Source organism: Odocoileus virginianus, chromosome 16 (genome assembly GCF_023699985.2).
Source record: "Odocoileus virginianus isolate 20LAN1187 ecotype Illinois chromosome 16, Ovbor_1.2, whole genome shotgun sequence".
NCBI lineage: Eukaryota > Metazoa > Chordata > Mammalia > Artiodactyla > Cervidae > Odocoileus > Odocoileus virginianus.
In genome coordinates, this window is record NC_069689.1 from 59,822,874 (window position 1) to 59,850,084 (window position 27,211).

The following is a 27,211-nucleotide window of genomic DNA, read 5'->3' on the forward strand; positions in this document are numbered from 1 at the left end:
TCTCCAGTGCTGTTCTCTTCTGGGTCTACTTCCGAGTTTCCCTTCTTAATCTCTCTCTCCTTTTGTTTCCTCTGACTCCACTTGCATTATGTCTGGGTTCCATCAGCCCCCTTCTCTTCCTCTGTATAGTCTTCCTCAGTCATCTCATTCAAGCCAGTAGCCCCAGTTTTCACCTGTGTGTTTGCAAACCTAAATCTTGTTCCTTCAGACTCACTGCCCACCGCCTTAGTCCTTCTCCTCACCACCAGATTTGCCTTTCCATCTTCAGTCTAGAAGTCCAGCGGACACCTCAGCACAGTTTGACAGGAAAATCAGGGCTGGACTAGTACATAAAGGTGTATTTTTTTTTCTTCACATAAAGTAATTCTGAAGTTGAGCATCCAGGGAAGGTGTGGTGGCTCCACGATCTGGTCTGTCCCAGGGTTCCTCCGTCTGCCATTCTCAAGGTCACCTTGTCATCCAGAAGGAAGGCAGGCAGGAAGTAGGAAGACGGGGAGGAGAGCAGACAGGCCTGATGCCAGCTGTCTGTCTCTCTTAAAGAGCTTTCCTTCCCAAAGATCTTACCAAGATGCTTCTGCTTGCATCCCATGGACTGTCCCTAGGTCACATAGTCTTTTTGTTTCTGTTTATTTGGGGGTTTTTTTTGGCTGCACCGCGCGTCATGTGGGATCTTAATTCCCTGACCAGGGACCAAACCCATCCCCCCTGCAGTGAAAGCACAGAATCTTAACCACTGGACTGCCAGGGAGGTCCTCATGTAGTCTTTTAAATGTACACATTTTCCCGGGCGGGGGGTGGAGGGGGTGGAAATAGCTCTGATATCAAAGACAAGAAGGGGCCATGGCTATCAGATGGGTTTGCAGGTGTTATCAGTAACCATTCTCAGCATTCCTGCCCTCACTTGGGGTGATCCAGGGCTGCTTTCACTTGGATCATATGCTACCAGGATTCTAATTCACCTGCTCACGCTGATCTGCCAGCTATCCAGCTAACTATGCTGCATTTCTAAAAACACATCTAATAGTTTTATTCCTCTTTGAAAGTTTGCTGGTTCTCCAGGGCTGGTAGTAACAGTCCATACACGCTAGGCTGCTTCTCCAGACCATCTGTGGTCTATCCACTCCCCCACAGGGCCCTCCTCTGTGGCGTTCCAGGGGCTCCAGGCCTTAGTAGCACCTATCTCTTTGTCTTCTTGTCAGTATGATCCCAGATCAGCAAGCACAGTTCCTGGGATGGTCAGCGTTAGGTAGGTGAGTGAGTAAAAGAAATAACATGAGGTCAAAGAAGGTCTCGTTTTTAACTCCTTACTGGGGGATGTGAGGGCAGCTTGGCCTTGAAAAATAGACCTGAAGTCTTCATTCCTGTTTCTTGGCTAAAGATCTAGTATAGCGGCTTCCCTGGTAGCTCAGTGGTAAAGAACCCACCTGCCAATGTGGGAGGCGTGGTTTTGATCCCTGGTCCAGGCAGATCCCACATGCCAAGAGGTCACTAAGCCCGTGCACCGCAACTACCAGACCCCAAACTCTAGAGAACTCAAGAGAGGCCATTGCAATGAGAAACCAGTGCACCTCCACTGGAGAAAGCCTGTGTGCAGCAAGGAAGACCTAGTGCAGCCAAAACACTAAATAAAAAAGCTAATCACACTGTATTTAAAAAAAATCTAGTATAGCCTTGGCAAGCTGTGAGCATTAGTGCGTGCACTGGAGATGACACTGTGTTAAAACTCTGTACGTGTATGTCTTCTCACGTGACTGCTGTGTTTTCAGAGTTCCATCTCTGGGGTAACGGCTGCGTATAACCGGGAACAGCTTTGGCTGGCCAACGAAGGCTTGATCACCAAGCTGCAGGCTTGCTGCCGGGGGTACTTAGTCCGGCAGGAGTTCCGATCCAGGATGAATTTCCTAAAGAAACAGATCCCAGCCATCACCTGCATTCAGGTATTTCAGAGCCTCCTATGTGCAGACAGCAAGGGGGCTTCCAGAGCAAGACTGACGAACAGCACCTGCAGTTGAATGTCTGAGTGTGATGAACAGTCAGGGCCTGTGGTTGAGTGACTGAGTGGGGTGTTTGCCTTCTGACCATCCCTTTCTCTCCTGCCACGTAATCAGCGTGTGCTTAATGGTGTTCAGTGGTAAGTTGTCCGGCTCAGTGGCGGCTCTTCTCGCCACCTCGCTATCTCCTAAGGCTATCCCTTTATGTGAGATTTGAATATGGAGAGAAGCAACGGTGATTTTGCTTCAGTGCTAGGGAAGCTCAGAAAGAATTCTGGGTTAGGAGTTACGAGTCCAGCACTGTCAGGACGTGGCGAGCCCCTTCTCTGAGTTTGTGTCCTCCTCTGTAAATGCAGATGCTAATGTTTATCTTACCTTCCTCCCCGACTGGTTGTGAAGAGCCAGTGAGAGCATCTGTGTGGGTGCCCTTTGAAAAGCGTGCAGTGCTGTGCTCACTTCCGGGAGGTGGAAGTGAGCCAGGTGCTCTCCTGGTGGAGGAGAGTCCCGTCTTTCCTTCCCCATCACAGGTGGATGTGGTCCCTTTTAAGGGTGTAATACAAATTGCCCTTGAGGGAAATTTTTTAACTTCTTCTGACCCTTGGGAAATGACGCGTCTTCTGTAACATTTGGGTTTCAGTCTCAGTGGAGAGGATACAAGCAGAAGAAGGCGTACCAAGACCGCTTGGCTTACCTGCGCTCCCACAAAGATGAAGTTATAAAGGTATGTAGCCCAGGCAGGGTTTCTCATCAGCATGGCGTGTGAGCGTGACATGTGCGGAGATGAAGGGCTCTTCTCATTTCTGGGACCCCCTCTCCTTCTCCACAGATCCAGTCCCTGGCAAGGATGCACCAAGCTAGAAAGCGCTATAGAGAACGCCTGCAGTATTTCCGAGATCATGTGAGTACCCCTGGGTGAGAAGCACCAGTAGCATCAATTTTGCTGTGTTTGCAGTGGACAGATGAACTGAGTAATTCCTTCTTTTGTGTCCCTTAGATAAATGACATTATCAAAATCCAGGCTTTTATCCGGGCAAACAAAGCTCGTGATGACTACAAGACTCTCAGTGAGTAACTGTGGCTCAGCAGAGAAGAGTTGAGGCAGTGGCTGAGAGCCATCGGGTTCTGGGTATTCTCCACGGATCTCTTTTCTTGTCCTGCAGGCAAGGCTTGGGGGGCAGGGTGCTGCTTGTGACTGAAGCCCCTTTGCTAACCCATGGCTTGGTGTCTTGCTGCTTGCCGTATCTGCCTTCCGCCTAACAACATAGCAACAGCATGACCAGGAAGACTGCACTTGGTGGTTGTCTCTGCACATCTCAAAAATAAACGAATATCTTACGTGTGAATAGAGCTGCTTTGTTTTCTTTTTTAAATATAAGACAATGCTGATGCTTTCCAAGACACAGAACTTCTTCTGGGAATGCCATTCCTTGTCTGACACATGTTTTCTCTCTGTCAGTCAGTGCCGAGGATCCACCTATGATTGTGGTCCGGAAATTCGTCCACCTGCTCGACCAGAGTGACCAGGATTTTCAGGAGGAACTCGATCTTATGAAGATGCGGGAAGAGGTTATTACCCTTATCCGTTCTAACCAGCAGCTGGAGAATGACCTCAATCTCATGGATATCAAAATCGGACTGCTGGTGAAAAATAAAATTACACTGCAGGTATGGTCCAGTGCCAGCCAGGGTCTTGGGACACTGTCCTGCTTGATACCTCTGCCTCCCCACCTTTATGCCTTGCAGGGCTGGCTTTCTTCTCAGTGAATGCTGTACGTTTTCTTTTATGTTATATAAGAAATAAATTATTTGATCACATAGCTTTGAATAGAGAAGTCTTAGCCATCCAGTGGCTAAGACTATGCTTCCAGTGCAGAGGGCCTGGGTTCCATCCCTGGTCAGGGAAGTAGATCCCACATGACACAACTAAGAGTCTGCTTGCCACAGCTAAGACCTGGGGCAACCAAATAAATATTTTTTAAAAATAGAAAAGCGTAGGTAAAAATCATCCCATTATTCCACCACTCTAACAATAATTTTGTATCCTATATCTTTATTTAGTATAGAGGATAAGATACATTTTATATGATATAATCACGAATATTATTTTTAATGGCAGTGTAATAATTGATCAGAAAGTAGTCTGAGTCGCATCTTTTGATCAGAAAGTAGTCTGAGTCGCATCTTTTTCCAGACTATTTGACATTTTCAACTTTTTTTATTATAGAATAATACTGCAGTTAATGTTTCAGTGTACATGTATCTTTTATTGTATACAAGACTTTATAAGATAGACTCCTAGAAGCTGGCTTCCTGAATCAGTGGACATTTTTAGGATTAGTTTCTTCGTAATTAGATTTGAGTAGGACTAGATTTGATTGACATACTGAAAATAGGATTCAATGTAGTGATTCCAGGGGCTCCCCAGGTTTCTCAGGGGTAAAGAATCAGCCTGCCAAGCAGGAGATGTGAGTTTGACCCCTGGGTCGGGGAGATCCCCCGGAGGAGGGAGTGTCAACCCAGTCCAGTATTCTTTCCTGGAGAATCCCAAGGACAGAGGAGCCGAGTGGGCTACAGTCCGTGGGGTCCCAAAGAGTCGAAAGTGACTGAGTGACTAAAACAGCAACAGCAGGTGATAGTAGCTCTAAAGTATGTAATGGGATCCGCCAGTGCAGTAGACCTTCATGAAAGGTTTTAGGTGCTAAAAACCTTTCCATAATGCCTGGAGTTGCATCTTTGAAAGCGTTTTGATTTATGTATATATGTGCTTGTTTACAGGATGTGGTTTCCCACAGTAAAAAACTTACCAAAAAAAATAAGGAACAGTTGTCTGATATGATGATGCTAAATAAACAGAAGGGAGGTCTGAAGGCTTTGAGCAAGGAGAAGAGAGAGAAATTGGAAGCGTATCAGCACTTATTTTATTTACTGCAGGTGAGTGGCTCCTGGAATCAGTACTGTAAAATTTAGTTAACTTTTTCTCAAGAAAACCTTATGCATGGAGCTCTGTGGAAGTCTTTCTGATTTCCACTGAGGGGTGAGCAAAGGGCTTGTCTTATTTTTCTTTTATTATTCAGGTACATCCTGATCCTTCAAACTGAAAAGTCTTGAATATTTGTGCCAGCCTTCACGTTACATGGAAATCACTTATCCCTTGGTTTATGTTTCAGACCAACCCCACCTACCTGGCAAAGCTGATCTTTCAGATGCCCCAGAACAAGTCCACCAAGTTCATGGACTCTGTGATCTTCACTCTCTACAACTATGCCTCCAACCAGCGCGAGGAGTACTTGCTCCTGCGGCTCTTCAAGACAGCCCTGCAGGAGGAGATCAAGTAGGGACAGATTTCTGCAGGGCCAGGAACCCCTCCCCTCCATCACAGATGCTGCCAGTTAGACATTCAGGCCTGTCTGTGCCTTTTTTCCACACTGTGATATGTGTGAAATACTTACTCTAAAGAAGCATCTATTTTTTATAACAATAATATATAGTATAGGACTTCACTGGTGGCTCAGCGATAAAGAACTCACCTGCCAATGCAGGAGTGTGGGTTCCATCCGTGGGTCAGAAAGATCCCCTGCAGATGGAAATGGCAATCAGCTCCAGTAGTCTTGCCTGGGAAATCCCATGGACGGAGGAGCCTGGTGGGCTACAGTTGATAGGGTCGCAAAGAGTCGGACATGACTTAGGGACTAAACCACAACAGCAATATATATTATACACTAATGCAAGATAATTATACTAAAAGTACAAATTAATTACACACATGCCATATATATGTAATTAATTGGTCTTCCCTGGTGGCTCAGATGGTAAAGAATCTGCCTGCATTGTGAGAGACCTGGGTTTGATCCCTGGGTCGGGAAGATCCTCTGGAGAAGGGAATGGCTACCCACTCCAGTGTTCTGACCTGAGAAATCCCATGGACAGAGGAGCCTGGTGGGCTGCAGACCGTGGGATCACAAGAGTTAGACATGACTGAGTGATTAACAGTTCCAATTTCAGTTTTTCATACTATATATACTACACACCAATATAAACTAATCATATATACACAATATAAACTAATATGCTAATTATGAACTAATATAAACACTAATATAAAATGTTGCTGTTTCTGGGAGATGATAGAATAAGAGATTTGCCAGTAATTTTAGAAACATTCTGTATTAAGATAGAATTTTTAAAAAACTGATCCAAACAAGAAACTTTCCCATCTTGAGCTAATAAGAGACCCGATCACGTTTCCATGATAAGAGCTTGCAGCAGCAGGCAGGTCCCATATTCAGATGAGAGTCGGGAAAGTTTCTAGAGAAAGAACATGTGCCCACCTCTTTCCAGCTACTTCTGTTTTTAAGGAGATGGGGTCTTTAAGTAGGGAGGATCTGAAAGTTGATAGATTCGTGATTAGTTTGAATTGAACTTGTTTCTTGTGTTTTACAGGTCGAAAGTAGATCAGATTCAAGAGATTGTGACAGGAAATCCGACAGTTATTAAGATGGTTGTGAGTTTCAACCGCGGCGCCCGGGGCCAGAATGCGCTCAGACAGATCTTGGCTCCAGTGGTGAAGGAGATCATGGATGACAAGACCCTCAACATCAAAACTGACCCCGTGGATATTTACAAATCTTGGGTTAACCAGATGGAGTCCCAGACAGGAGAGGCGAGGTATGATCATCACAGCCCCTTTTTCTTTCATGTTTTTAGTATTTTCTCTCTCTTTTTAAACGGTTAATATTTCTTTGATTTGAAAGTTAGTAATTGTTCAAATAGTTTTCCCATAAAAACCTCTTCTTTAAGTAGTTGAGTTGGTAATTTCTTCACTTATTTAGCAGATATTTATAGAGTACTTTCTAAGTGCCAGACAGTGGGTTAAATGCACATTTGGTAATACGATATTGGGGACTTCCCTGGCGGTTCAGTGGTTAAGACTTCACTTTCTAAGTGGGGTGGGGTGTGGATAATCTCTTGTCAGGGAGTTGAGATCCCACCTGCTTCTCAGCCAGAACAAAACATAAAACAGAAGCAATATTGAAACAAATTCAATAAAGACTTTAAAAATGGTCTATATTAAACAAACAAAAAAAATACAATAACAGATGAGATATACAATAATGATTGAAACCAACACACTCCCTGCCTTCTGTTCATAGTTTGGAGAGATGAGACAGGTACATAGAAACGAAGTTGCAAGCTGAGGGGAGTTCTGTAGTTTTGTAGGGAGCTGTGATGAAGCATACAAGTGGGAGCTAACTTAGAGTGGTTGGAGAGAGCCTCTCTGAGCGGGTACCGTCATGTAGCCGAGGCTGGAGGATGCAGTGGGCCCTGCCAAGTGCAGAGTCTTCCTGTCCAAATGCCGGCAAGTGAAGGGAGCTCTGAGAGCTTGGGACTGGAAGGACACAGGCATCGCAGAAATGGGGTTAGGTGGGAAGAGAGACCTGGATCTGAGTGAGATCTCTGTGTTCTGTGAGGGGAACAGGAGATGCTGTGGGCCAATGGTGAGCTGCCCTGGATCACTGCAAGTTGGGCCAACTAAATTACCGTAATCCAGGAGACTTCTGTGCCTGGGCCATAGTTTACCACCTATGTGAATACATCCAGAGCAGGAATGTGTCACCAGAATATGGGAAATGCTGGGGAAATACAGCTCAGAGAGCCAAAATGTTTCTGATTTTATCCAGCTTGGGTGAGGGCTAGAGATGTGAGCAGAGTGGTCTGCAGTGGGTTTCTCATTTGGTGTAGAGTAGGGCTAGATCACGCGTGAGGTTCTCGGGTAATCTTCAAAATTCAGATCTCCTGTCCCTTAAATGGCTCTCCCTGGCTTCTGGGAAAGTCCAGAATTAGCAATACACACAGGGCCCTCCATGACCTGGCCTCTATTTATTTTAATGTTCTCATTTCTCCTCCCTCTTCCCTCCTTGTTTTTGATCTTTCCTAGAAGACTTTTTTTTCTCCCATTTTTCTGAGTTCATACGTTCCTTCCTTATAGAAGTCTTCTTGATTCCTCCAATCTGAGTAGGAGCCTCTTTTCTGTGGCATTGTAAGACTTCCGGTCAGCTTCTTATTGTTGCACGATGTGTTTACAGATAGTTGTGTGTGTGTCTCTCCCACACGTACAAACCGTGAGGAACTCGAGAAGCTATCATGTCTCTAACGCTTTGATCCTAAATGCCCATCACAGCGTCTGGCACATAGATCTAGGCTCCAAATTCACAGCTGAAAACCTGAGCCCCAGTTCTGGCCCCACCGTTCACCAGCTCTGTGAGCATAACAAAATTACCTGGTCTCTCTGGGTCATTCTGCTTATGAAAGACACAGCCTGGCCTCAGGTTGTTGGTCTAACATGTTATCGTTCATTTGCTAAGTTGTGTTTTACTCTTTGCAGCCCCGTGGACTGCAGCACGCCAGGCTTTCCTGTCCTCCACTATCTCCCTGAGTTTGCTTAAACTCATGTCCATTGAGTCGGTGATGCTATCCAACTATCTCATCCTCTGTTGCCCCCTTCTTCTCTTACCCTCAATCTTTCCCAGCATCAGGGTCTTTTCCAATGAGTTGGCTCTTTGCATCAGATGGCTGAAGTATTGGAGCTTCAGCGTCAGTCCTTCTAATGAATATTCAGGGTTGATTTCCTTTAGGATGGGCTGGTTGGATCTCCTTGCTGTCCAAGGGACTCTCAAGTGTATGCTCCAACATCACAGTTAGAAAGCATCAGTTTTTTGGCACTCAGCCTTCTTTATGGTCCAACTCTCACATCCGTACATGACTACTGGAAGAACTGTAGTGTTGACTAGATGGACCTTTGTCCAGGAAAGGAAAATCTGTCACTGCTTCTACTTTTTCCCCTTCTATTTGCCATGAAGTGATGGTCTAACATACATGGGGGTAATTTCTGCTTTCCCAGCAAACTGCCCTATGATGTGACCCCAGAGCAGGCCCTGTCTCACGAGGAAGTCAGGACGCGGCTAGACAACTCCATCCGGAACATGCGGGCCGTGACTGACAAGTTCCTGGCAGCCATCATCAGCTCCGTGGACAAAATCCCGTGAGTGTCGCCCGCTGTGGCCCCTGGTAGAGCCCAGCACTAGTGGCCTCCAGCTCCCGGTCCTTCTCACCAAGTTTTGTCTGCCCCACAGCTACGGGATGCGCTTCATTGCCAAAGTGCTGAAGGATTCCTTACATGAGAAGTTCCCCGATGCTGGTGAGGATGAGCTGCTGAAGGTGAGACCAAAAGCTGGCACGTTCTTTGCCTTCCAATAATAGCCCTTAGAGGGAAAAGTGCCCAGACCAAACCTGGCCTTAGACCTTCGTTTTGTTTGTTTTAGTCGCTTAGTTGTGTCTGCCTCTTTGAGAACCCATGGACTGGCCTGCTGGTCTCTGTCCTTGGGATTCTCCAGGCAAGAATACTGGAGCGGCTTGCCATTTCCTTCTCCAGGACTAAGCCTGACCTTGAAAATGAAAAGGAAAGGTGGAAGTCTCTCAGTCGTGTCCAACTCTTTGCGACCCCATGAACTATACAGTCCATGGAATTCTCTAGGCCAGAATACTGGAGTGGGTAGCTATTCCCTTCCTTAGACCTTTAGCAGTAAGGACCTTAACATAGATTTTGTCTGTAGCTCGCCATTGAACGTGAGGCTTTGAAAGTGATTGTAAACAGTAAATGATACCTCTTTTAGATACTGTATAGTTCCTATGTTGTTTGAATGGCACACGGCTATCAACCAAGTAGAGAAGATGGATTTTTCTGTCTTGAGATAACATTTCTTTGAGTCCTGTCTTTTTGCTGAAGAATTGCTCCCTCTGCTGGTGGCCAGGTGAATGGTATCAAGCACAGTTGTTTCCGCTAAGGCTGTTGCTGATGACTCTTTCTTACTCAGCTATGCTCCCTCTTTTTTTTTTTTTTTTTCCCTTAATCTGAACGCTTTTTTCTTCTCTCCTAGCTCTCTGCTTTCCTACAGTGAGGCCTCGATTCTAGACTTTCTGTTCAGGTGAATTCATTTTCTTTTTTTCTGAATGAAACTAGGGGAAATGCTTTGACTATCCTTGAATTCCATAGAAGAGATATGTGTTGAGTGGCTTTGATCTCAGAGGCATTAACTTGTCTGCCTTTGACATCTGCAGCATGAGGATGGTGGGGGTTGGACAGATGACGCTAGGTCGTGTTCAAGGATTTGTTTTAGCTGCTTAGAATGAGTGCCCACCTGCACGGTAATGAAAAGTACATGTGTCTGACATGGCTTTATTTGCTACCGTAATATGTGGACAAAGAATGTCCTAAAATGCTCAATAACAGACTTTATGTCTATCATTTTTACCTTCTGAATCTGTTCTTTCATTGTAGTGATTTTCAATTCTGTTCTCATTTTCTTTTTTTTTTCTGCATCCAGTCGAGGAATGTTTGGTCATTTTAGTTTTAGGCCTTGAGAAAAGGTGTGTATGAGTGTGTAGAATGTTTGTTTTTTTTCCTCACAGGGCCACATTTTCTGGTTTTGTTAGCAAAGTCATTTGTGGCTTACTTGTTGGAGTGGCTTTTAACACCCATTTCTTTTTCCTCTGTTCCCAGATTATTGGCAACTTGCTTTACTACCGATACATGAATCCAGCCATTGTTGCTCCCGATGCCTTTGACATCATTGACCTGTCGGCAGGAGGCCAACTCACCACAGACCAACGCCGCAATCTCGGGTCCATTGCCAAGATGCTCCAGCATGCAGCTTCCAATAAGATGTTCCTGGGAGATAATGCTCACTTGAGCATCATTAATGAATACCTCTCCCAGTCCTACCAGAAATTCAGGTAAGGGGAAAGGGATGAGGTGCTTAAAAGACTCTGTGGGCATGTTTCTAACTCTTAAGGGTAAAGACGAGATGAAATACCACACCCAGCATTCCCTGGACCGCAGTATCATTGGATACACGCCTGATGCACTCCGAGCTCCAGATGATGATGAGGAGCATGTGCGAGCTATTAAAATGTGTCCTGGACTTCCCTGGTGGTCCAGTGATTGAGAATCTGCCTGCCAACGCAGGGGACATGGGTTGGATCCCTGGTCCGGAAAGATTTCACATGCCGTGGAGCAACTAAGCCCATGTCCCCGCAATGAGAGAAAGCCTGTGAGCAGCAGCAAAGACCCAACAGAGCCAAAATAGAAATGAAAAATAATATTTTAAAAATATTTTTAAGGAGTAAAATGTGTTCCTATGAAATAGACAGTACTTAACATAAACATAACGTCTACATCAGGCACATGTTACTTTGTAATCAGAGAAGAATTGGAGCGCACTTTCAGTATTTATAAGTTAGTCATGCAGTCGTGAGTTCAGGGCGTTGTCTTCGAGAGTTGGGTCCAACAACGACAACTGGTGTTTGAGAACCGTCTTAAATTATGGTTGAGCGGTTCTTGTGGGCAGAACCAAAATAAAGTGCAAAGAGCACCAACGTCCCAGGGCTGTCCAGCACAATGGACATGCTGTGGTTTCTCTCGAGTCAGCCATCTTGCCTGGCTTCTGTTTGAACTCACCACACCAAGGGTTTGTGGGGTGTCCTTCCTTCGTCAGCTTCTTACACGCATGGCAATTGTTGGGGCCTGACTGCTGTGTTTATTTTCAGACGGTTTTTCCAAACTGCTTGTGATGTCCCAGAGCTTCAGGATAAATTTAATGTGGACGAGTATTCTGACTTAGTGACCCTCACCAAGCCAGTGATCTACATCTCCATTGGCGAGATCATCAACACCCACACGGTAAGTATTCTTCTTCAGTGATGTAATTCCATTGCTCTGTCTTAATTGCCTTCTCTGGCTGCTGTCCATTGTCTCTGGACGCCAGATACCTCCCCATCCTTTGATCTTACTGACATCACATCTGCCTTGTTTCTTATCTTCCTTTGCTTATTTTTCTTAACTTTCTTGAAGTGATCCCCAGGCCACCTGCGTCAATATCATCTGGGCTGGTTATTAAAAACGAAATTTCTGGAACCCCACCTCAGGCCAGCTGAATCAGAAGCCCCGTGGGTGGGCTTCAGAATTTCTGTTGTGACCCCTGATATAGTGACTGGATAAAATACTGTTTTTACTGCTCCTTCTTTTTACCCTGGCCCTCTGTGTTACTTTTCTAACATGATCTAAGATACCAGCTTTTTCCTCTGTGTTACCTTCGAGTGACTTTCCCTTGAGTGCTGTTTTTTTCCCCACCTCAGATTTTTGTAATTCATTCCTTTTCCCCTTTGGGGGCATATAGAACAAGAAATGAGAAAGTAAAATGAAATTTCAGTGATTGTCATTTTTGACATCACCAAGTAGGATTTGGCGAATGGCCCTGAATTAATAATAATGTTGATCTAATACACTTTTCTCTGAATTAAAAGATATTATATACCAGGAGCTTTAAACGAAAGCATGAGTGTGAGTCATTTGAACTGGTTGTAGAGTACATTGATGACTTGGGTATTGAAGTCTGTGAGCTTCCATGTTCTTTCTTCTGTAGGGTGCATTTAAATCCTCTATAGCTGGTACTGAGAGAGTTCCAGTATTTCTTCTTCATACATCACAGGCCAGCATGTTGCTCTATGTGTCATGTTGTTTATTTGGGTCAGTCTATTGAGGATTAGTTCATCAGTTCTTGAAAACACAGGAGTTTTGTTATCTAACCTCTTTTGTGCTGTTAGGTATTGTGGGTGGGGCTGGGGGCTGGTGGGTTGAGTGTGTGAATGGAATTGACCCCTGGATGTGTGGATGCAGCTCCTGTTAGACCACCAGGATGCCATTGCCCCAGAGCACAATGATCCGATCCATGAGCTGCTGGACGACCTCGGCGAGGTGCCCACCATCGAGTCCCTGATAGGTAAGGCTCTGACTTAACTGCCTGGCAGCTGGAGATGGGGAGCACGGCAGGAGTGCTGTGATTGTCTCCTCCTCTGTCTCCACGCTGTTTGTGCTCCAAATCCACATCAGGGAAGAAGTGAGGTGTTAGGAACATCTGTTAGGAACTGCAGTCCAGTGGATAATGGACTCAAATGTAGTGCTATTATAAATGCTCAGATGTAATACATATCTAAGGATGAGATGGTTGGGTGGCATCACCAATTCATTGGACATGAACTTAGACAAACTCTGGGAGGTGTTGAGGGACAGGGAGGCCTGGCCTGCTGTAGTCCATGGAGTCACAACGAGTCAGACACAACTTAGCAACTGAACAGCAAGAACAATACATATAATCATATAACTAGAAATGATACGTCCTGTAAAGGAAATGAACAGGGTATTTTGGGAGAGAAATATTACAGTGTTGAAATGATTTGTCAAACATTTATTATTATATTAGAGATCCTTTGTCGTAATCATTTGACATAATATATTTTTTCTCACTGAAGGGTATCCTTGCCACAAGGTACATATTGGCTGATTCAACTATCTTCTTAAATTTGCATTCTCTTTTATTTGAATTATCATCTACTCTCCAATGTCTTTTCTCTTTATTATATTGATTTTTTTTTTTCCCTACCCTTCCAAAACTTTAGGAGAAGGTGCTGGCAATTTAAATGACCCAAATAAGGAGGCACTGGCTAAGACAGAAGTGTCTCTCACACTGACCAATAAATTTGATGTGCCTGGAGATGAGAATGCAGAAATGGATGCTCGGACCATCTTACTGAAGTGAGGATTGAAAGGAGGAGGAGTGGAGTGACTGTAACCCAGTGATTACGCCTGTCCCTTGGTCTTGCTGAATGAGTCCACTTGTTCATACCTAAAATGACCTTGGCCGTTTAAGCCCAATACAGTTCTGGCCATCTCCTGTAGTATACTTGGCACAGAACTCACCTGCCTTATTTGCTAATGAGATGCTGAAACAAATTTGCCTCTCTGAGATCCTGACCTTAGTACCCACTCTGTCAGAGCTGCGTGAGTAATCCTGGGGCTTCGTGCGCCTGTGTTAGGGCTGCCCAGCGGGGCTCTGGGAGGCAGCATTTGCTCTGCTCCTGCTGAGGTCCCTTCGAGAGGAAGCGGGACAGGTGCTAATGTTTCGATGCCTCCCGAATCTCCTTTCAGCACAAAACGCTTAATTGTGGATGTCATCCGGTTCCAGCCAGGAGAGACCTTGACTGAAATCCTAGAAACACCAGCCACCAGTGAACAGGTAAAGTTTGGGGGTTTATCGTGTACCATAATTAGATGGATAGATGCTCCTGTGGTGGGCATGTGACAAGACTGAGAAGGGGGGACACAGATGGTAAGAGGCGGTCACTGGGAGGTGGGCCTGGATGTGACTGGCAGATGGTAGCACTCAGGGCTTCCTGAGAAAGCTGTTGGTCCCTAAATCCAGAGTTCGATGTTTCTACGGCACAGAGCTCACTGGCACTTGCATACAGTCTGTGTGCGTGCTTTAATTTAACCTGAGACGGAGTCAGTGAGTCTGCCCAGCAATCTATTGAATATTGTATTTCTAAAATTTTTTTAAATTTTATTATTTTATTTTTTGGCTGTGCTGGGTCTTGCTGTATGAGGGCTTTCTCTGCTTGCAGTGAGCATGGGCTTCTCATTGCAGTGGCGTCTCTTGTTGCAGAGCACAGGCTGTAGGACGTGAGGGCTTCAGTGGTTCTGGAGCACGGGCTTAGTTGTCCGGAGGCACGTGGGATCTTCCCAGACCAGGGATCGAACTCATGTCTTCTGCATTGGCAGGTGGATTCTTAACCACTGGACCACCAGGGAAGTCCTATAGTTAGAATTCTGTTCAATGCCTTGGTAGGTAGGAGAGAAGAGTAGAATATGGCTCCTGAGTTATGTGAACTCATGATACAGTTGGATACATGTGACATATAAGCTGAAACAATTAGAAAACCACTGAAAATTCACCATGGTCTTGACTCAAAAATAAAAGAAATTAAGAAAGGGGCCAGTGAGGAGCAAAGCATCAGGAAGGTATGGGGCTTGAACCAAGGTTCCCCATTTCACAGATGACAAAACTGAGACCGCCTTGAGGTTAAATAACTTGCCGATAGTCATTCACTTACAGTAGCAGAGCCAAACTTGGATCTGGTTCTGTCTGACTCCAGTTCATGCTCTTTATATCACATGATAAGCAGTAGTTTTGACATTAGAATGAAAGGGAATATTAGGAAAGGAATTTCTCTAGGTTAGGAAAAATTATGACCTTTCTGAGTATAAACATCCCCAGTACAAACAGTTCAAAATAGGGTCCCAGAACCTTAGCTATATGCTAGGATCTATCAGCATAGAGGTGATCATTGAGGTTTTGAGAGAGAACAGTCATAAAGAAAGGACCATGGGTCCTTTGGAGGCACCAGCCCTTGCTAAGACAAGGAAGATGTGCAGGGAAGATGAATAAGGCAACAGCTAAGAGAACACACTGGATTTGGGGTGAGAGGAATGGTAATGAGAACTGGTAATGATAGCCAGACTTTGAGGAAAGTGCTGAAAGAAGGGGAAAGCAGGTGTGGATCGTTTGTTGGGTGGGAACACAACAGACAGACATTGGTTGGTGATTAGGAGAGATACCAGACATAAGAAGGGTCTCTTCACTGGTGTTTGCAGCACGTTTGAAAGCAGAGGGCAGGCCTGAAGGTGATCCAGCTGTGACGAGGTGGGGGAAAAAAACATTCACCCGCCACTGGCATTGCAATGGTGTGATTGTAACATTCATCACGCCAGGTTTCAAATAAAAGTAAATGGTTTCCATATCCCACATGTGATAGGGAAAAAGTGAGGGATTTTGTATGCAGTAGAGTTCAATCTTCTGATTAAACCTTGGAGTCCAGGAAAGAAGCCAGCATCTTGGGACTTCCCTAACAGTCTAGTTGTTAAGACTTCGCCTTCCAATACAGAGGGTGCAGGTTCAATCCCTGGTCAGGGAACTGAGATCTCGCATGCCTCACAGTCAAAAAACCAAAGTGATATTGTGACAGATTCAGTAAAGATTTTTTAAATGGTCAACATTAGAAAAAAAAAAAAGACACCAACATCCAGCCTCATAGATGTTTCTCTTCCAGATGAAAGGAAAGCAGCCTCTGCTTCATGCAGTTTGTTGGGGTGTGGGCAGGGGGGTATAAACTTGTTGCCCTCTGTTTCTCGAATGGAGTGTGTGAGCTGTATAGGCTCAGGTGTGGGTTAGATTGGAGGCCTTTCATGAAATCCTCTTTCTTGGTATAGGAAGCCGAACATCAGAGGGCCATGCAGAGACGCGCCATCCGTGATGCCAAAACTCCGGACAAGATGAAGAAGTCCAAAACCATAAAGGAAGACAGCAATCTCAGTCTTCAGGAGAAGAAGGAGAAGATCCAGTCAGGCTTGAAGAAACTCACAGAGCTTGGCACCGTGGACCCAAAGAACAGATACCAGGAACTGATCAATGACATCGCCAGGGTATGGCATTTAGGGGACAACAGTGGCCTGGCCGTGTTGAAAGCCATCTCAGAGGCTTGTGGGGACACGGGAGCTGTTCCAGTGACTACATACCTTTAGTTCATGGGCCGATTCAGGTCCTCTCCTCCCGGGAATCGCTTCTGACCCTTCCAGCATGCGGTCCTAGCCTGCCCTTCCATGGCTTATCCCATGGCCTAAATTAGTAGGAAGAACATCCTGATTAGAGTTTCCTGTGTCTCAGTTTGTCTTTTGGCCTTAAAGAATTCCTCTGACTCTTTTCAGTGATAACTGCAATAGAAATAGCTTCAGATCGATCATCACATCCTAGATTTGTGTGAGTCTTCTCAAGTAAGGGGCCCTGATGCAGGCCAGGGAATTTATGCGTCCTCTGCTGTTGCACTAAAGCACACCACACACACCTTGTAGCTTGGCACTTGTTATATTAAAATGATTTTTTTCCTCCTCTCCTGACAGTATATTTAAGATGTTTAAACACGCCTTGCCAGTTGATTCTGAGATCTGTTGGAGATCTGTGAAAGTAACCCATTTTCCCTGCCTCTAGAAAATAGAAATGGGGAAAATGGATGAAATCTGAATTTCTTTGTTAATTTTTGAGCATAAAACTGCTGCCTATGAAGAACAAGTAAGGCTGAGTTAAACACTGCCAGCTTCTAGTGTTAATGGTTCCAGAAGCACATGACATCATTATTTTTGTGATTTTAATAATTATGTCGCAGGATATTCGGAATCAGCGGAGATACCGACAGAGGAGGAAGGCTGAGCTGGTGAAGCTGCAGCAGACGTACGCTGCCCTGAACTCTAAGGCCACCTTTTATGGAGAGCAGGTGGATTACTATAAAAGCTACATCAAGACCTGCCTGGATAACTTAGCCAGCAAGGGCAAGTGAGTATTCTTATAAAGAATCAATGTCAGGGGAAAAAGAAGTAGAAGCAACTGAAGTGAGTGACATTGGAGATTTTTACTGACAACACACTGGATCTGTTTATTGCATTAGTCCTTTGTTTGGCTTCTAATCGTTTGTAATTTCCTAGTTCCATTTGTTATGTGTGCGCGCATGCTAAGTCACTTCAGTCGTGTCCGACTTTTGTGACCCCATGGGCTGTAGCCTGCCAGGTTCCTCTTTCCATGGGATTTCCCAGGCAAGAATACTGGAGCGGGTTGCCATTTCCTTCACCAGGGGATTTTCCAGACCCAGGGATTGAACCCAAGTCTCTTATATCTCCTGCTTTGGCAGGCAGGTTCTTTACCACTGAGCCACCTGGGAAGCCCTCCATTTGTTATGGTATGGTGTAAATAAATAATGTGTGGAGGGTTTCAAGGATGCTTATTTCTAAACATCGTGTGTTCCAAAATATCTTCTCGGCCCTGGAAATTAAAGAACCTTGTAAAAGGGTCTTTTAGTGGCCCCCAAACCAGGATGCACCTCAAAACTCACTTAAGGAACAATATTAATATAAACAGTTCAATTCCCTGGCCTCTGTACTTCCTGAGCACAGGCTCCCAGACCATGATTTTTCCCCAGCTTCCAAGGAAGAACTGATGCAGCCTCCTTGGTGCTGGCTACAAACCATCAATCTGCCCATTTTTCAGGGAGGGAAATTGAAAATCCAGAAAGGTGAAGTGATTAAGCACAGGTTCTACTTACTAGAAGGCTGTTTATTATTTACTCCCAACTTTTCATTTTGAGACTCTTCAAACCCCAGAAAAATCCCATGAATAGAACCACAAGCACCCATATACCTTTCAGCTATTAATAGATTCACTGTGTTTAGCCCATCAGCTTCCCCTCTCCCTAGCCTGCTTACTCTTCCTATCTATGCCTTTTCTCTCCCTCCCTGAAGACTTCCCAAAGTGAGGCAGGGCCGATGTGAAGGGGTGAAAATCAGTTTCACATAACCGAGCTCACGTAGTTGGTGCCTTTGTCCTTCTGAAATGTCCCCATCATTCTCTGAGCACCTCTTGACTTACTCTGACACAAGATATTTCTGGTTCAGTTTGTATTCTCCCCTCCCCAGGCTTGGAATCAGCTATTTCTCCAAACATCCCTCATTCTTTGTAATGAAGGATGGTATTTACAAACCAAAATCTAGGGACTAGATGTGCTTATTGCCAGAGCCATTATTGTTTCAGGCCTTCTAGGCAGACAGAGCTAGGTTCTCATTTCTTTTTTAATGGCTTTGTGGTATTCTGTTGTAGAAATGAAGTAACTGCTGAGTCAGTTCTCCATCGATAGACATTGACGTTGTCTTGTTACTTATAAAAAATTCTGCAACAAATAGCCTCTTGTACATGTCATTTTGCAGATGTAGGCATATTTTTTTAAGATAAATTTCTAGAAATGTAATTGCCAGCTTCAAAATTTTATGCAGTTGTGACTTTGGTAGGTACTTCAGCTGCAGGGATTATTACCTTTTATCCAGCTACCAGCTTTTTTGCCCCATTTCTTGAGAGCCCTCCCGTGAGAGTCCCAGATCCTGTTCTCGTTCATCTCAGTTCCTCCCTAGCTTACTTTTCTTACTGCTTCGTGCCTTGATTATCCCAGTGGCCTGCTAACATCTGTTTCTTTTACCTTGTTCCCATTTCTCTGTGTTGCTGTGCTGACTTAAACTCTTTTAAAAATTACACATTCTAAGGTATTTTTATTTTTTCTCTGCACAGCCAAGGGGCTAAGAGTGACTCCTGTGGGGTTCCCTTCAGTATAGTTCCCTGAAGTAGAAATCCTAGCATTCATTTGCCATTTTAGAATTGGTTTGTTACTTATGCTTGCGTATGGGAAGTTTATTTTCCAACCTCATATCCTTGAGTGACCAACAGAAATTCATAGTAGATAGTAACTTATAGAAAGTGCCATAATGTGGTCTTTACAGGGTCTCCAAAAAGCCTAGGGAAATGAAAGGGAAGAAAAGCAAAAAGATCTCTCTAAAATACACGGCAGCAAGACTACATGAAAAAGGAGTTCTTTTGGAAATTGAGGACCTGCAAGTGAATCAGTGAGTATTGACTATTTAACTTTATTTTATATATTGATTATTTTTGCTTCTGTGTTTGTCATAGCTTTATCTTATTGACTTTCTCTTATCTGGATAATCATTATTATATTTTATGTGTGTTTGTAATTGATTAATTTAATCAGTTATATGCAGGATTTGGCCTAATACCCAGAGTTAATTTGTCTTTCATAGAAGGGAATGTATTTGTATCTTTTCCCTATATGCCTCTATTCACATAAAGATTATTCACTCACTTTACTACTTTTTTTTTTTAACTTAAATTGGAATGATACTGTTTATAGTCATGTATCCAACTTTTTCCTCATTACGTGTTGTGAGCATTTTTCACATAGTTTGAATGACCATATAATTTTTAATACTCTAGTTTTAATTTAACCATTTACCTATGGTAGAATATTTTAAGTTGATTTTGCTTTTTACAATATTCCACATGTAATAATACCTTTATTATGTAATCTTTGATTCTACCTTTGATTATTTATTTTATGATAGATGCCTAAAATTGCAATTTCTGATCAGTGTATAATTTTTTTTTTATTGTGAAAAACACAAAACATAAAATTTACCATCTTAGCTATTTTTTTTAAGTAGTTAGTTTTTTGGCCACACTGTGAGGCATGTGCGATCTTAGTTCCCCAACCAGGGATCAAATTCATGCTCTGTGCATTGGAAGTTGGAGTCTTAGCCACTGGACCACCAGGGAAGTCCCTCTTAACTACTTCTAAGTGTACAGTTCAGTAGTGTTAAGTACATTCACATTGTTGTGCAGCCCATCTCCAGAACCTTTTCATCTTACAAAACTGAAACTGTACCCATTAAATAACAACTCCCGTTTCCCATTTTCCCCAGCCCTGGGAAACCAGCCAGTCTCCTCTCTGATTCTATGAATCTGACTCCTAGTTGCCTCATACAAGCGGAATAATATAATACTTGTTTTTTGTGTCTGACTTTCTTCAGTTAGCATGATGTCCTCAGGGTTCATGCAGGTTGTAACCTGTGACAGATTTTCTTCCTTTTTAAGCCTGAGTCGCTTTTCACTGTATATGTGAACCACATTTTGCTTATCCGTTCGTCCATTGATGGACATATGGGTTGCTTCCATCTCTTTGCTGTTGTGAATGATGTTACAGTAAACATGGGAGTACAAATATCTCTTGAGACCCTGCTTTCTGTATACCTATAAGTGAAATTACTGGATCATATGATAAATTCTGTTTTTAATTTTTTTAGGAACTGTCATACTATTTTCCATAGTAGTGGAAAAAAATTTTTTAACTAGTGTATTAATATTACAAAATATTTTCTAACAATGTCTGAAATGTGTATGAAAGTGCTTTCTTACCTCAATAATTCTTTACCATCATTGAATAACAAAGCAATTTTTGATATTTTTAACTTAACAGATAAAAAAGGTAGCACTTTTAAATTTGCATTTTGTAGAATTCTAATTGAGGTTTTTTGAGGGGGTGTGTGTGTGTGTGTATGTATTTAAACATGGCTTATTATCTATGTTTTCTTTGATTATTTTTTCAATTGAGCACCTTGGTGTTTTGTGTTTTTTTTTTTTTTTTTTTTTAGATTAGCACTTTATGCATTTTTCAACCCTTTTTTATAATTTATTATTTATTCCCTTCTTTTTTTGTCGTTATTTCCTGTTATTGTTCAGGTGCCTATCATTATTTAATAGTTTGCTACCGCCGACTTAGAAACCAGATGACAAACCAAACCAGTTAAAATAAAATTATTTATTACGTGAAATAATACCTTTATAAAACCTGTGAGCCTCCTGTTGAGTAAAATGCATGTGTTTTAGCCTGTGGACTCTGGAACCTCTCATCTAGCTTCTCAGTGACCTCTTTTGCATCCTCCATGGTTCTCAGCTCTGTTTATAATAGATCAATTTGCTTCATAGTTGAGTTTTGGAAATCTTGGGTGTCACACTTGGATCACCTAGAGAACACCTTGCTCCCACCTTCTGGTGCTGTAAAACTCCTGGGCATGTAACGTTGTTGAGGCTGAGTGGTACCTTAAATATCTTCAGTAATAACAGTTTATCTTTGGTAATACTCAGTCCATTTATATCCATAGCACCTACTCCTTCCAGAACACCTCCTGTCTTGGTTCTTTTGGTTCTGACCCCTGCTTTGTTTATGTACCATTTCCAGTCCTCAGACATGCTTGTATTCAGACATCTGTCTTCTCCTCCTCCTCCTGGCCCCATTTCCTCTTGATTCTCCTTTCACTATCACGCTTCAGGAGTGGCCACACGGAAGGCCAGGAGGAGTCCTGATGTCATCCCTTCATAGGTCACTGTGTCCTTCCTCAGCGATTCCTCTCAGTAGGAACCACGTTCTCCCAGGAGAGGTTGCCACTCTCTCCAGATCCCAAAGCAGATGGTAATTACAGCATCAATATCACACACATCCCCACCTGCAATAGTACTTTGCACCTTTATTTTGTCACACTTTTCACTGCTGAACATTGAGCTCATCTCCTTTCCAGACTTCACAGAATATTTTTATATGAGAACACAAAAATCAAATCCTTGTGATGTTTTGTTTCAAACAGGTTTAAAAACGTCATCTTTGAAATCAGTCCAACAGAAGAAGTTGGAGACTTTGAAGTAAAGGCCAAGTTCATGGGAGTTCAGATGGAGACATTTATGTTACATTATCAGGTAGGTCTGCACCAGGTAAAACTGATAGCTCTGCGTGTGAGACAGTTGTGTTCTTGTCAGGGTAGGAAAGGGGAGAAAAGCAGACCCAGGTGAGGAAAGCAGCCCACACTTGGCAGTGAGCTGAGTTCTGAGTGCCAGATTTGGTCTGTGTGGGCTAGGAAGCTTTTGCAGATGTATAAGTCTTCAGTGAGCATACCTGAAGCTTCCACTTAGGGTTGCCACTAAATTGAACTGACACCTTGGACGTGAATAAAATGTTTAGGTACAGATCTCGACAGTACAAAATCATGAACTTTTTCAGTAGCTTGAAATCTTTTTTTTCCCCCTCTCATTTTGATTTGATATAGGAGGTTTAAAGGTATACTGCTGACAAGATGTGTGTAAGTTGCATCTTTGTAAACTGAATCTCACTTTGTTTATATTTTGGGAACTTTTTTTTTTTGAGAGAAAGCAACTTTTTATTGAATCTAAGTTAATAAATAGGGATCACAGAACAGAGAGCAGACAAACAGCGTGAGTTACATCAGAATGAAAAGAGTAAATGACAGGCCTGGGTTTCCAGTCTGAAGCTGTTATGCAATATGACTTTTTGGCCACACCACATAGCTTTGGGATCTTAGTTCCCCCACCAGGAATTGAACCCAGGCCCTGGGCAATAAAAGCACCAAGTCCTAACTACTGGAACACCAGGGAATTCCCCTCTGAATCCCCTTTTAAATTCAAGAAGAACTCTGCAGTGAATCATATTGTAACATAACTGTCCCTAATTTTTATTTTGAAACATCTCTCTCTCTCTCTTTTTTTTTTTTACATTAAAAACTATTAGGGTGTTGAGAGGACTCCTAGGTAATGTCCAGCTTCCATTAGTTCTGTGAACACAGTGCTTCGTGGTTGATACCCAGCTTATATTTCTCAGATGGCTGCACCCCGCCAGGCTGGGCAGGGGCCTTTCCCTGAAAGGAAATTCGGGCTCTTGCACATGTCGCTCTCCCTTTATGACCAGTAGACCCTCAAAACACGTTAACTGTACAGATGTGAAATGATTTTATGATGCACGTAGCTAACTCAAGTCCTTACACAAAAAAGAGCCTCTTATTCCCTCAGTTTCACCAAATTTATGTAGGCTGCCCATTCTGTCTCCGTGTATCACTCCATGCACAGAGTCATTAGCTATGGAATGACTGCCAGGTGCAAGATGTTACAGTTCAGGTGATGCACCAGGGTCCTTGTCCACCTGGAGCCGCTAAGATTTTTCCAAAAGAGGAATTGGTTGAACTTTTGGAATCCCTTCAAGCCCCTGTCTTTTTTAAATATTTTTTTTTTTGCAATCTTTATTGAAATTTGTTACAGTATTGTTTTTATGTGTTTTTTTTTTTTGTTTTTGGCCCTGTGGCATGTGGGTTCTTAGTCCCCCCTCATCCCACCCCACCCCACCCCACCCCACCCAGGGATCGAATCCCCACCCCCTGCTTCGGAAGGTGAAGTTTTAACCACTGGACCACCGAGAAGTCCTGCCTTCAGGCCCTTTGATTCTTGCTTTTTCACCACTGCTCTTCCAAAGTTTGGGTGTGAGACCACTCTGATTTCCTCAGTTTGTTTTGGACAGTGGAGGGTAGTAGGGAAACAGGGCTTAGCTGTCAGATCCAGATTCACCATGTCCAGCTCTGTCCTTTTGGGCGGGTCATTTAACATCCCCCAGCCTCAGTAGCCTCATCTTTAAATCTGAAATAATCACCCCTGGTAGGATTTCTGACAGGACTTAAACAGACATCGTATAACACGCTTCTACATTGAGGAACATATAGTAAATGTAAAAAACATTTAGTCCTCTCTTCCCCGTCGTGTTCAGGATAGGACAGCTCTGTCATTTGAAAAGGAAATGAAGACTCTAGTAGATGGTGTTGGGATGACATTACTGGCCTTATCTTGTGTTAAGTGGTTATTATGTCTCATCATGGATTGAAACATTGTCACCTTCTCCAGGCATATATCACTTAGACGAACTGGGCCGCAGCAGGCAGGTCCATAGCTGGGCACTTGTGTCTCACCCCAGCTCACATCTGGCGCACAAGGCACACCGCATCCCTTTCAGATTCCTCCCTACTCGTGTCTCTCCTTTTCTTGTCCCACAGACTTGATTAACCATCAGAATGTTTTTTTGAACAGGACCTGCTGCAGCTACAGTATGAAGGAGTCGCCGTCATGAAATTATTTGACAGGGCTAAAGTCAACGTCAACCTCCTCATCTTCCTTCTCAACAAGAAGTTCTACGAGAAGTAACAGAGCATTTGCTTCCAGCTCAGAAGGATAAAGAAAGAAGTGCCCGGCAGCCGCCTTTCTGGAGGTCCTTCTTTATTTCTCCGAAGCAAAGACCCAGCCCGTACCATTGCCTCAGTCTAATATCGCCCCCAACTCCACAAATTTAACTGCTCCCACTCAACAGGGACATTGGTCGTCCTTTCTTCATAGTGAAATTGTATTTCAGGCCCAGTCTGACCCATCTTGTTCCTTCGTTCTCTTCTGTTAGGGAAGAGTGGGAATTCTCCTGAAATCTCTCATGTTGTTACAGTCTTAGAGGTTGCATTACTATATTGTAAGCTTTGGTGTTTGTTTCTATTAGTGATATGGACGGTGGGATTTGAATACTTGCTGTTTAGAAGTGGAAGCCATTAGCCCAATAATGTGCATACTTAGAAGACACACAGTTAAAATGTTAGGTTATCCATAGTTATTGGTTGTCACTTAAAAGTGAAGTTCCTGTATATTTCTGTTCCATCAGTAAAATTGAAGGATATGGGGAGGCTTTGGTTGTCTTCCATTCTGTCTTCCCTTATGGGCGGGAGCTAATAGAAGTCACTGTTCTGTGTTCAAAGGAAGCATTTTCTAGAAAAAGAGGGATGTTGTTTTTAAATTTCACCATTAAATTTGGGCAGTTCTCATCAGTGGATGGGAGAGTCCCACTGTTAAAATTAAGCTATTTAGGTAAATTCAGAATGGTCTGAACACTTGCTTGTTTCTGTTGGTGCAAAGATTGACTAGTTTCAGGCAAACGATCCACTCCATCCCTATGGCAAAGGAATGGGTTATCCCTAGTGTAGAATGTAACTGTTTCCAAAACTGTTTTGTATCCTAAGAGAGTGCCTTATGAAAGTGTAGATTTATTTCTTAAAATGGGGGTGATAGGAATTTTAAGGATTTATATAATGCTTCAAAGTCTTTAGAATACTGTAAGAAAAGGGTTTGGGGCTTTTTTTTTAATTGGCTTATCTGTATATCTGAACTCTTAAAACTTTTTTATAGCTAAAACACTAGGGTTTATCTGCAGGGTTGCAGAGAGATTATCCTGCCTTAAACAGACTGAAACAAAACCAAACAAAAGCAGCCAAGTGATGTTACACGTGGTATTAAAATCTGGTTCCCCACCCCGCCTTTTTTTGTCTTTTTTCTTGCTGCCCACATTATGCCTTTATTTGATGAGCTCTGTTTTTTAAATTTAGTCACAAACAATTCAGTGCTAAGCGTTGAGCTCATGGAGCTTTCATTTTTAGATTAAAAGTCATGTACTTTTTAAAAACAGTCTTTATCCAGGAAAATATATTGAAATCACGCTACTGAGCCTCCTTTCCTCTGATGTTTTGGTTCAGTGTTCTTTTATCATAAAACTAACAGTTAAAAATTTACTGATGTATATTTAAAGCCAGTAAACTGTTTTCATTGATAACAAATCATGTGACGCATCCCAGTTACAGATGTAAAGTGCTGGAAGTATGTTTTTCATGATAGACTCTTTACTGAGTCAGGGCCACGGGTGCAGCCTTACGAGTCTGCACACCCCAGGCAGCCCACAGACAGGTGAAGAGGTGAGGTGTGGAGTGTTATGGAAAGAGTCTCCACCACCTTGACCTCGTTTCTTGTGTTTCGCAAGACAATTTTTTTAGTAAATATTTCCCTCAGATTAAAAGAAGATGCCACTCTATGTGGCATTTTGGGACCAACCAAAATGTCAACCGTTTTACCTTAAAAGATAATATTCAACCCAAATTCATGTCGGGCTCCAAAGGCCACGTCCATGACAGACAATGAGTAAAGTTCACAACTCTTTAATGAAATATGATGTTTCAGTGATCTGTAAGGAGCATAGTTCTTTGACACAATTGCCACAAACTACACCTTGAGATGGTAATTTTGATGGTAACTATGCATAATTACGGTGTTCACAGCATTGAGGATGCCCAGACAAATTCAAGTCGTGGCATTGACACTTAGTAGCTCTTTTTAATTTTAATTTATTAGCCATAGCAGTCTCTGTCTCAACTCTCTTCCTTCTTTGACCTTCTCTTCAACCAGCCATCATGACATTGACCGTGTATTTCCTCCTCCCAGAATTTGGACTGCCTGTCAGATCGTTGCCCCACACAATTGACTCTGTATCTCTGTGTGAAATAAAAGGTCATTCATTTGTTTTTGTGTTGATTTTCCTCAGTCTCATTGTTAGCAGTTCCTGCAAAACAGTGTTAATTAGAGTGAAGTTAAATCATTGAAAACCACAACAGAAAACAACCCCTTCATAGTCTTTTTGAAGGAACAAACACAAATCAGCTATCTCAAAGAGATTTTTTTAACTTGTGAGTTTAGCCTTTTTAAATATAAAATGCTTTAAGTAGCCTTAGCATAAAAAGAATTGGGGGTGTGGCAAGGTGGAGAACCAGCATAATGTCACTTAGTTCTTTTTTAAAATGAAAAAACCATCCAGGGAGCTCCCTGGTGGTCCAGTGGTTAAGACTCTGCTCTCCCAATGCAGGGGGCACCGGTTCAGACCCCTGGTCAGTTCCCACGCACCAGAACTAAGGGTCCATGAATGCAACTAAGACCCAACATAGCCTAAATAAATATTTTTTTTTAAATCATCAAATTTTTCTTTAATCATTATTGGTGGACATTTCAATGTCAGTTCTGATCAGCAAGTGGATGGAAGTTTCAAATTACAGTAGCATTAACTGTTTTATGACAGCAGCACTCTAGGTCACAGTACCTCCCTCAGAGGACGTCCCCACTGTGTACAAATCACCAGAAAAGACTGCGGGACATTGGATATGGACAAAGTAAACCGCAGCAAAAGGGAGGGGAAATGGCTGCCTT

The 27,211-nt window shown here is 43.1% G+C and overlaps 1 protein-coding gene across 1 annotated transcript in view; it reads left to right on the forward strand.

The window, feature by feature from the left end:
* The window catches only part of IQGAP1 (IQ motif containing GTPase activating protein 1), a 100,544-nt gene extending 74,009 nt beyond the window's left edge, over positions 1-26,535 (forward strand). The window contains exons 19-38 of the mRNA XM_020911254.2: positions 1,767-1,937; positions 2,629-2,712; positions 2,818-2,889; positions 2,986-3,055; positions 3,448-3,656; positions 4,767-4,922; positions 5,159-5,322; positions 6,432-6,656; positions 8,890-9,030; positions 9,122-9,206; positions 10,549-10,781; positions 11,595-11,727; positions 12,724-12,826; positions 13,503-13,638; positions 14,032-14,119; positions 16,150-16,362; positions 17,100-17,266; positions 19,252-19,374; positions 21,964-22,072; positions 24,239-26,535. Of these exons, the coding sequence (XP_020766913.1) occupies positions 1,767-1,937; positions 2,629-2,712; positions 2,818-2,889; positions 2,986-3,055; positions 3,448-3,656; positions 4,767-4,922; positions 5,159-5,322; positions 6,432-6,656; positions 8,890-9,030; positions 9,122-9,206; positions 10,549-10,781; positions 11,595-11,727; positions 12,724-12,826; positions 13,503-13,638; positions 14,032-14,119; positions 16,150-16,362; positions 17,100-17,266; positions 19,252-19,374; positions 21,964-22,072; positions 24,239-24,352 (2,796 nt within the window). The 3' untranslated portion in view covers positions 24,353-26,535. The remainder of the gene's footprint in view (positions 1-1,766; positions 1,938-2,628; positions 2,713-2,817; positions 2,890-2,985; positions 3,056-3,447; positions 3,657-4,766; positions 4,923-5,158; positions 5,323-6,431; positions 6,657-8,889; positions 9,031-9,121; positions 9,207-10,548; positions 10,782-11,594; positions 11,728-12,723; positions 12,827-13,502; positions 13,639-14,031; positions 14,120-16,149; positions 16,363-17,099; positions 17,267-19,251; positions 19,375-21,963; positions 22,073-24,238) is intronic.
* Positions 26,536-27,211: the final 676 nt, after the last annotated feature.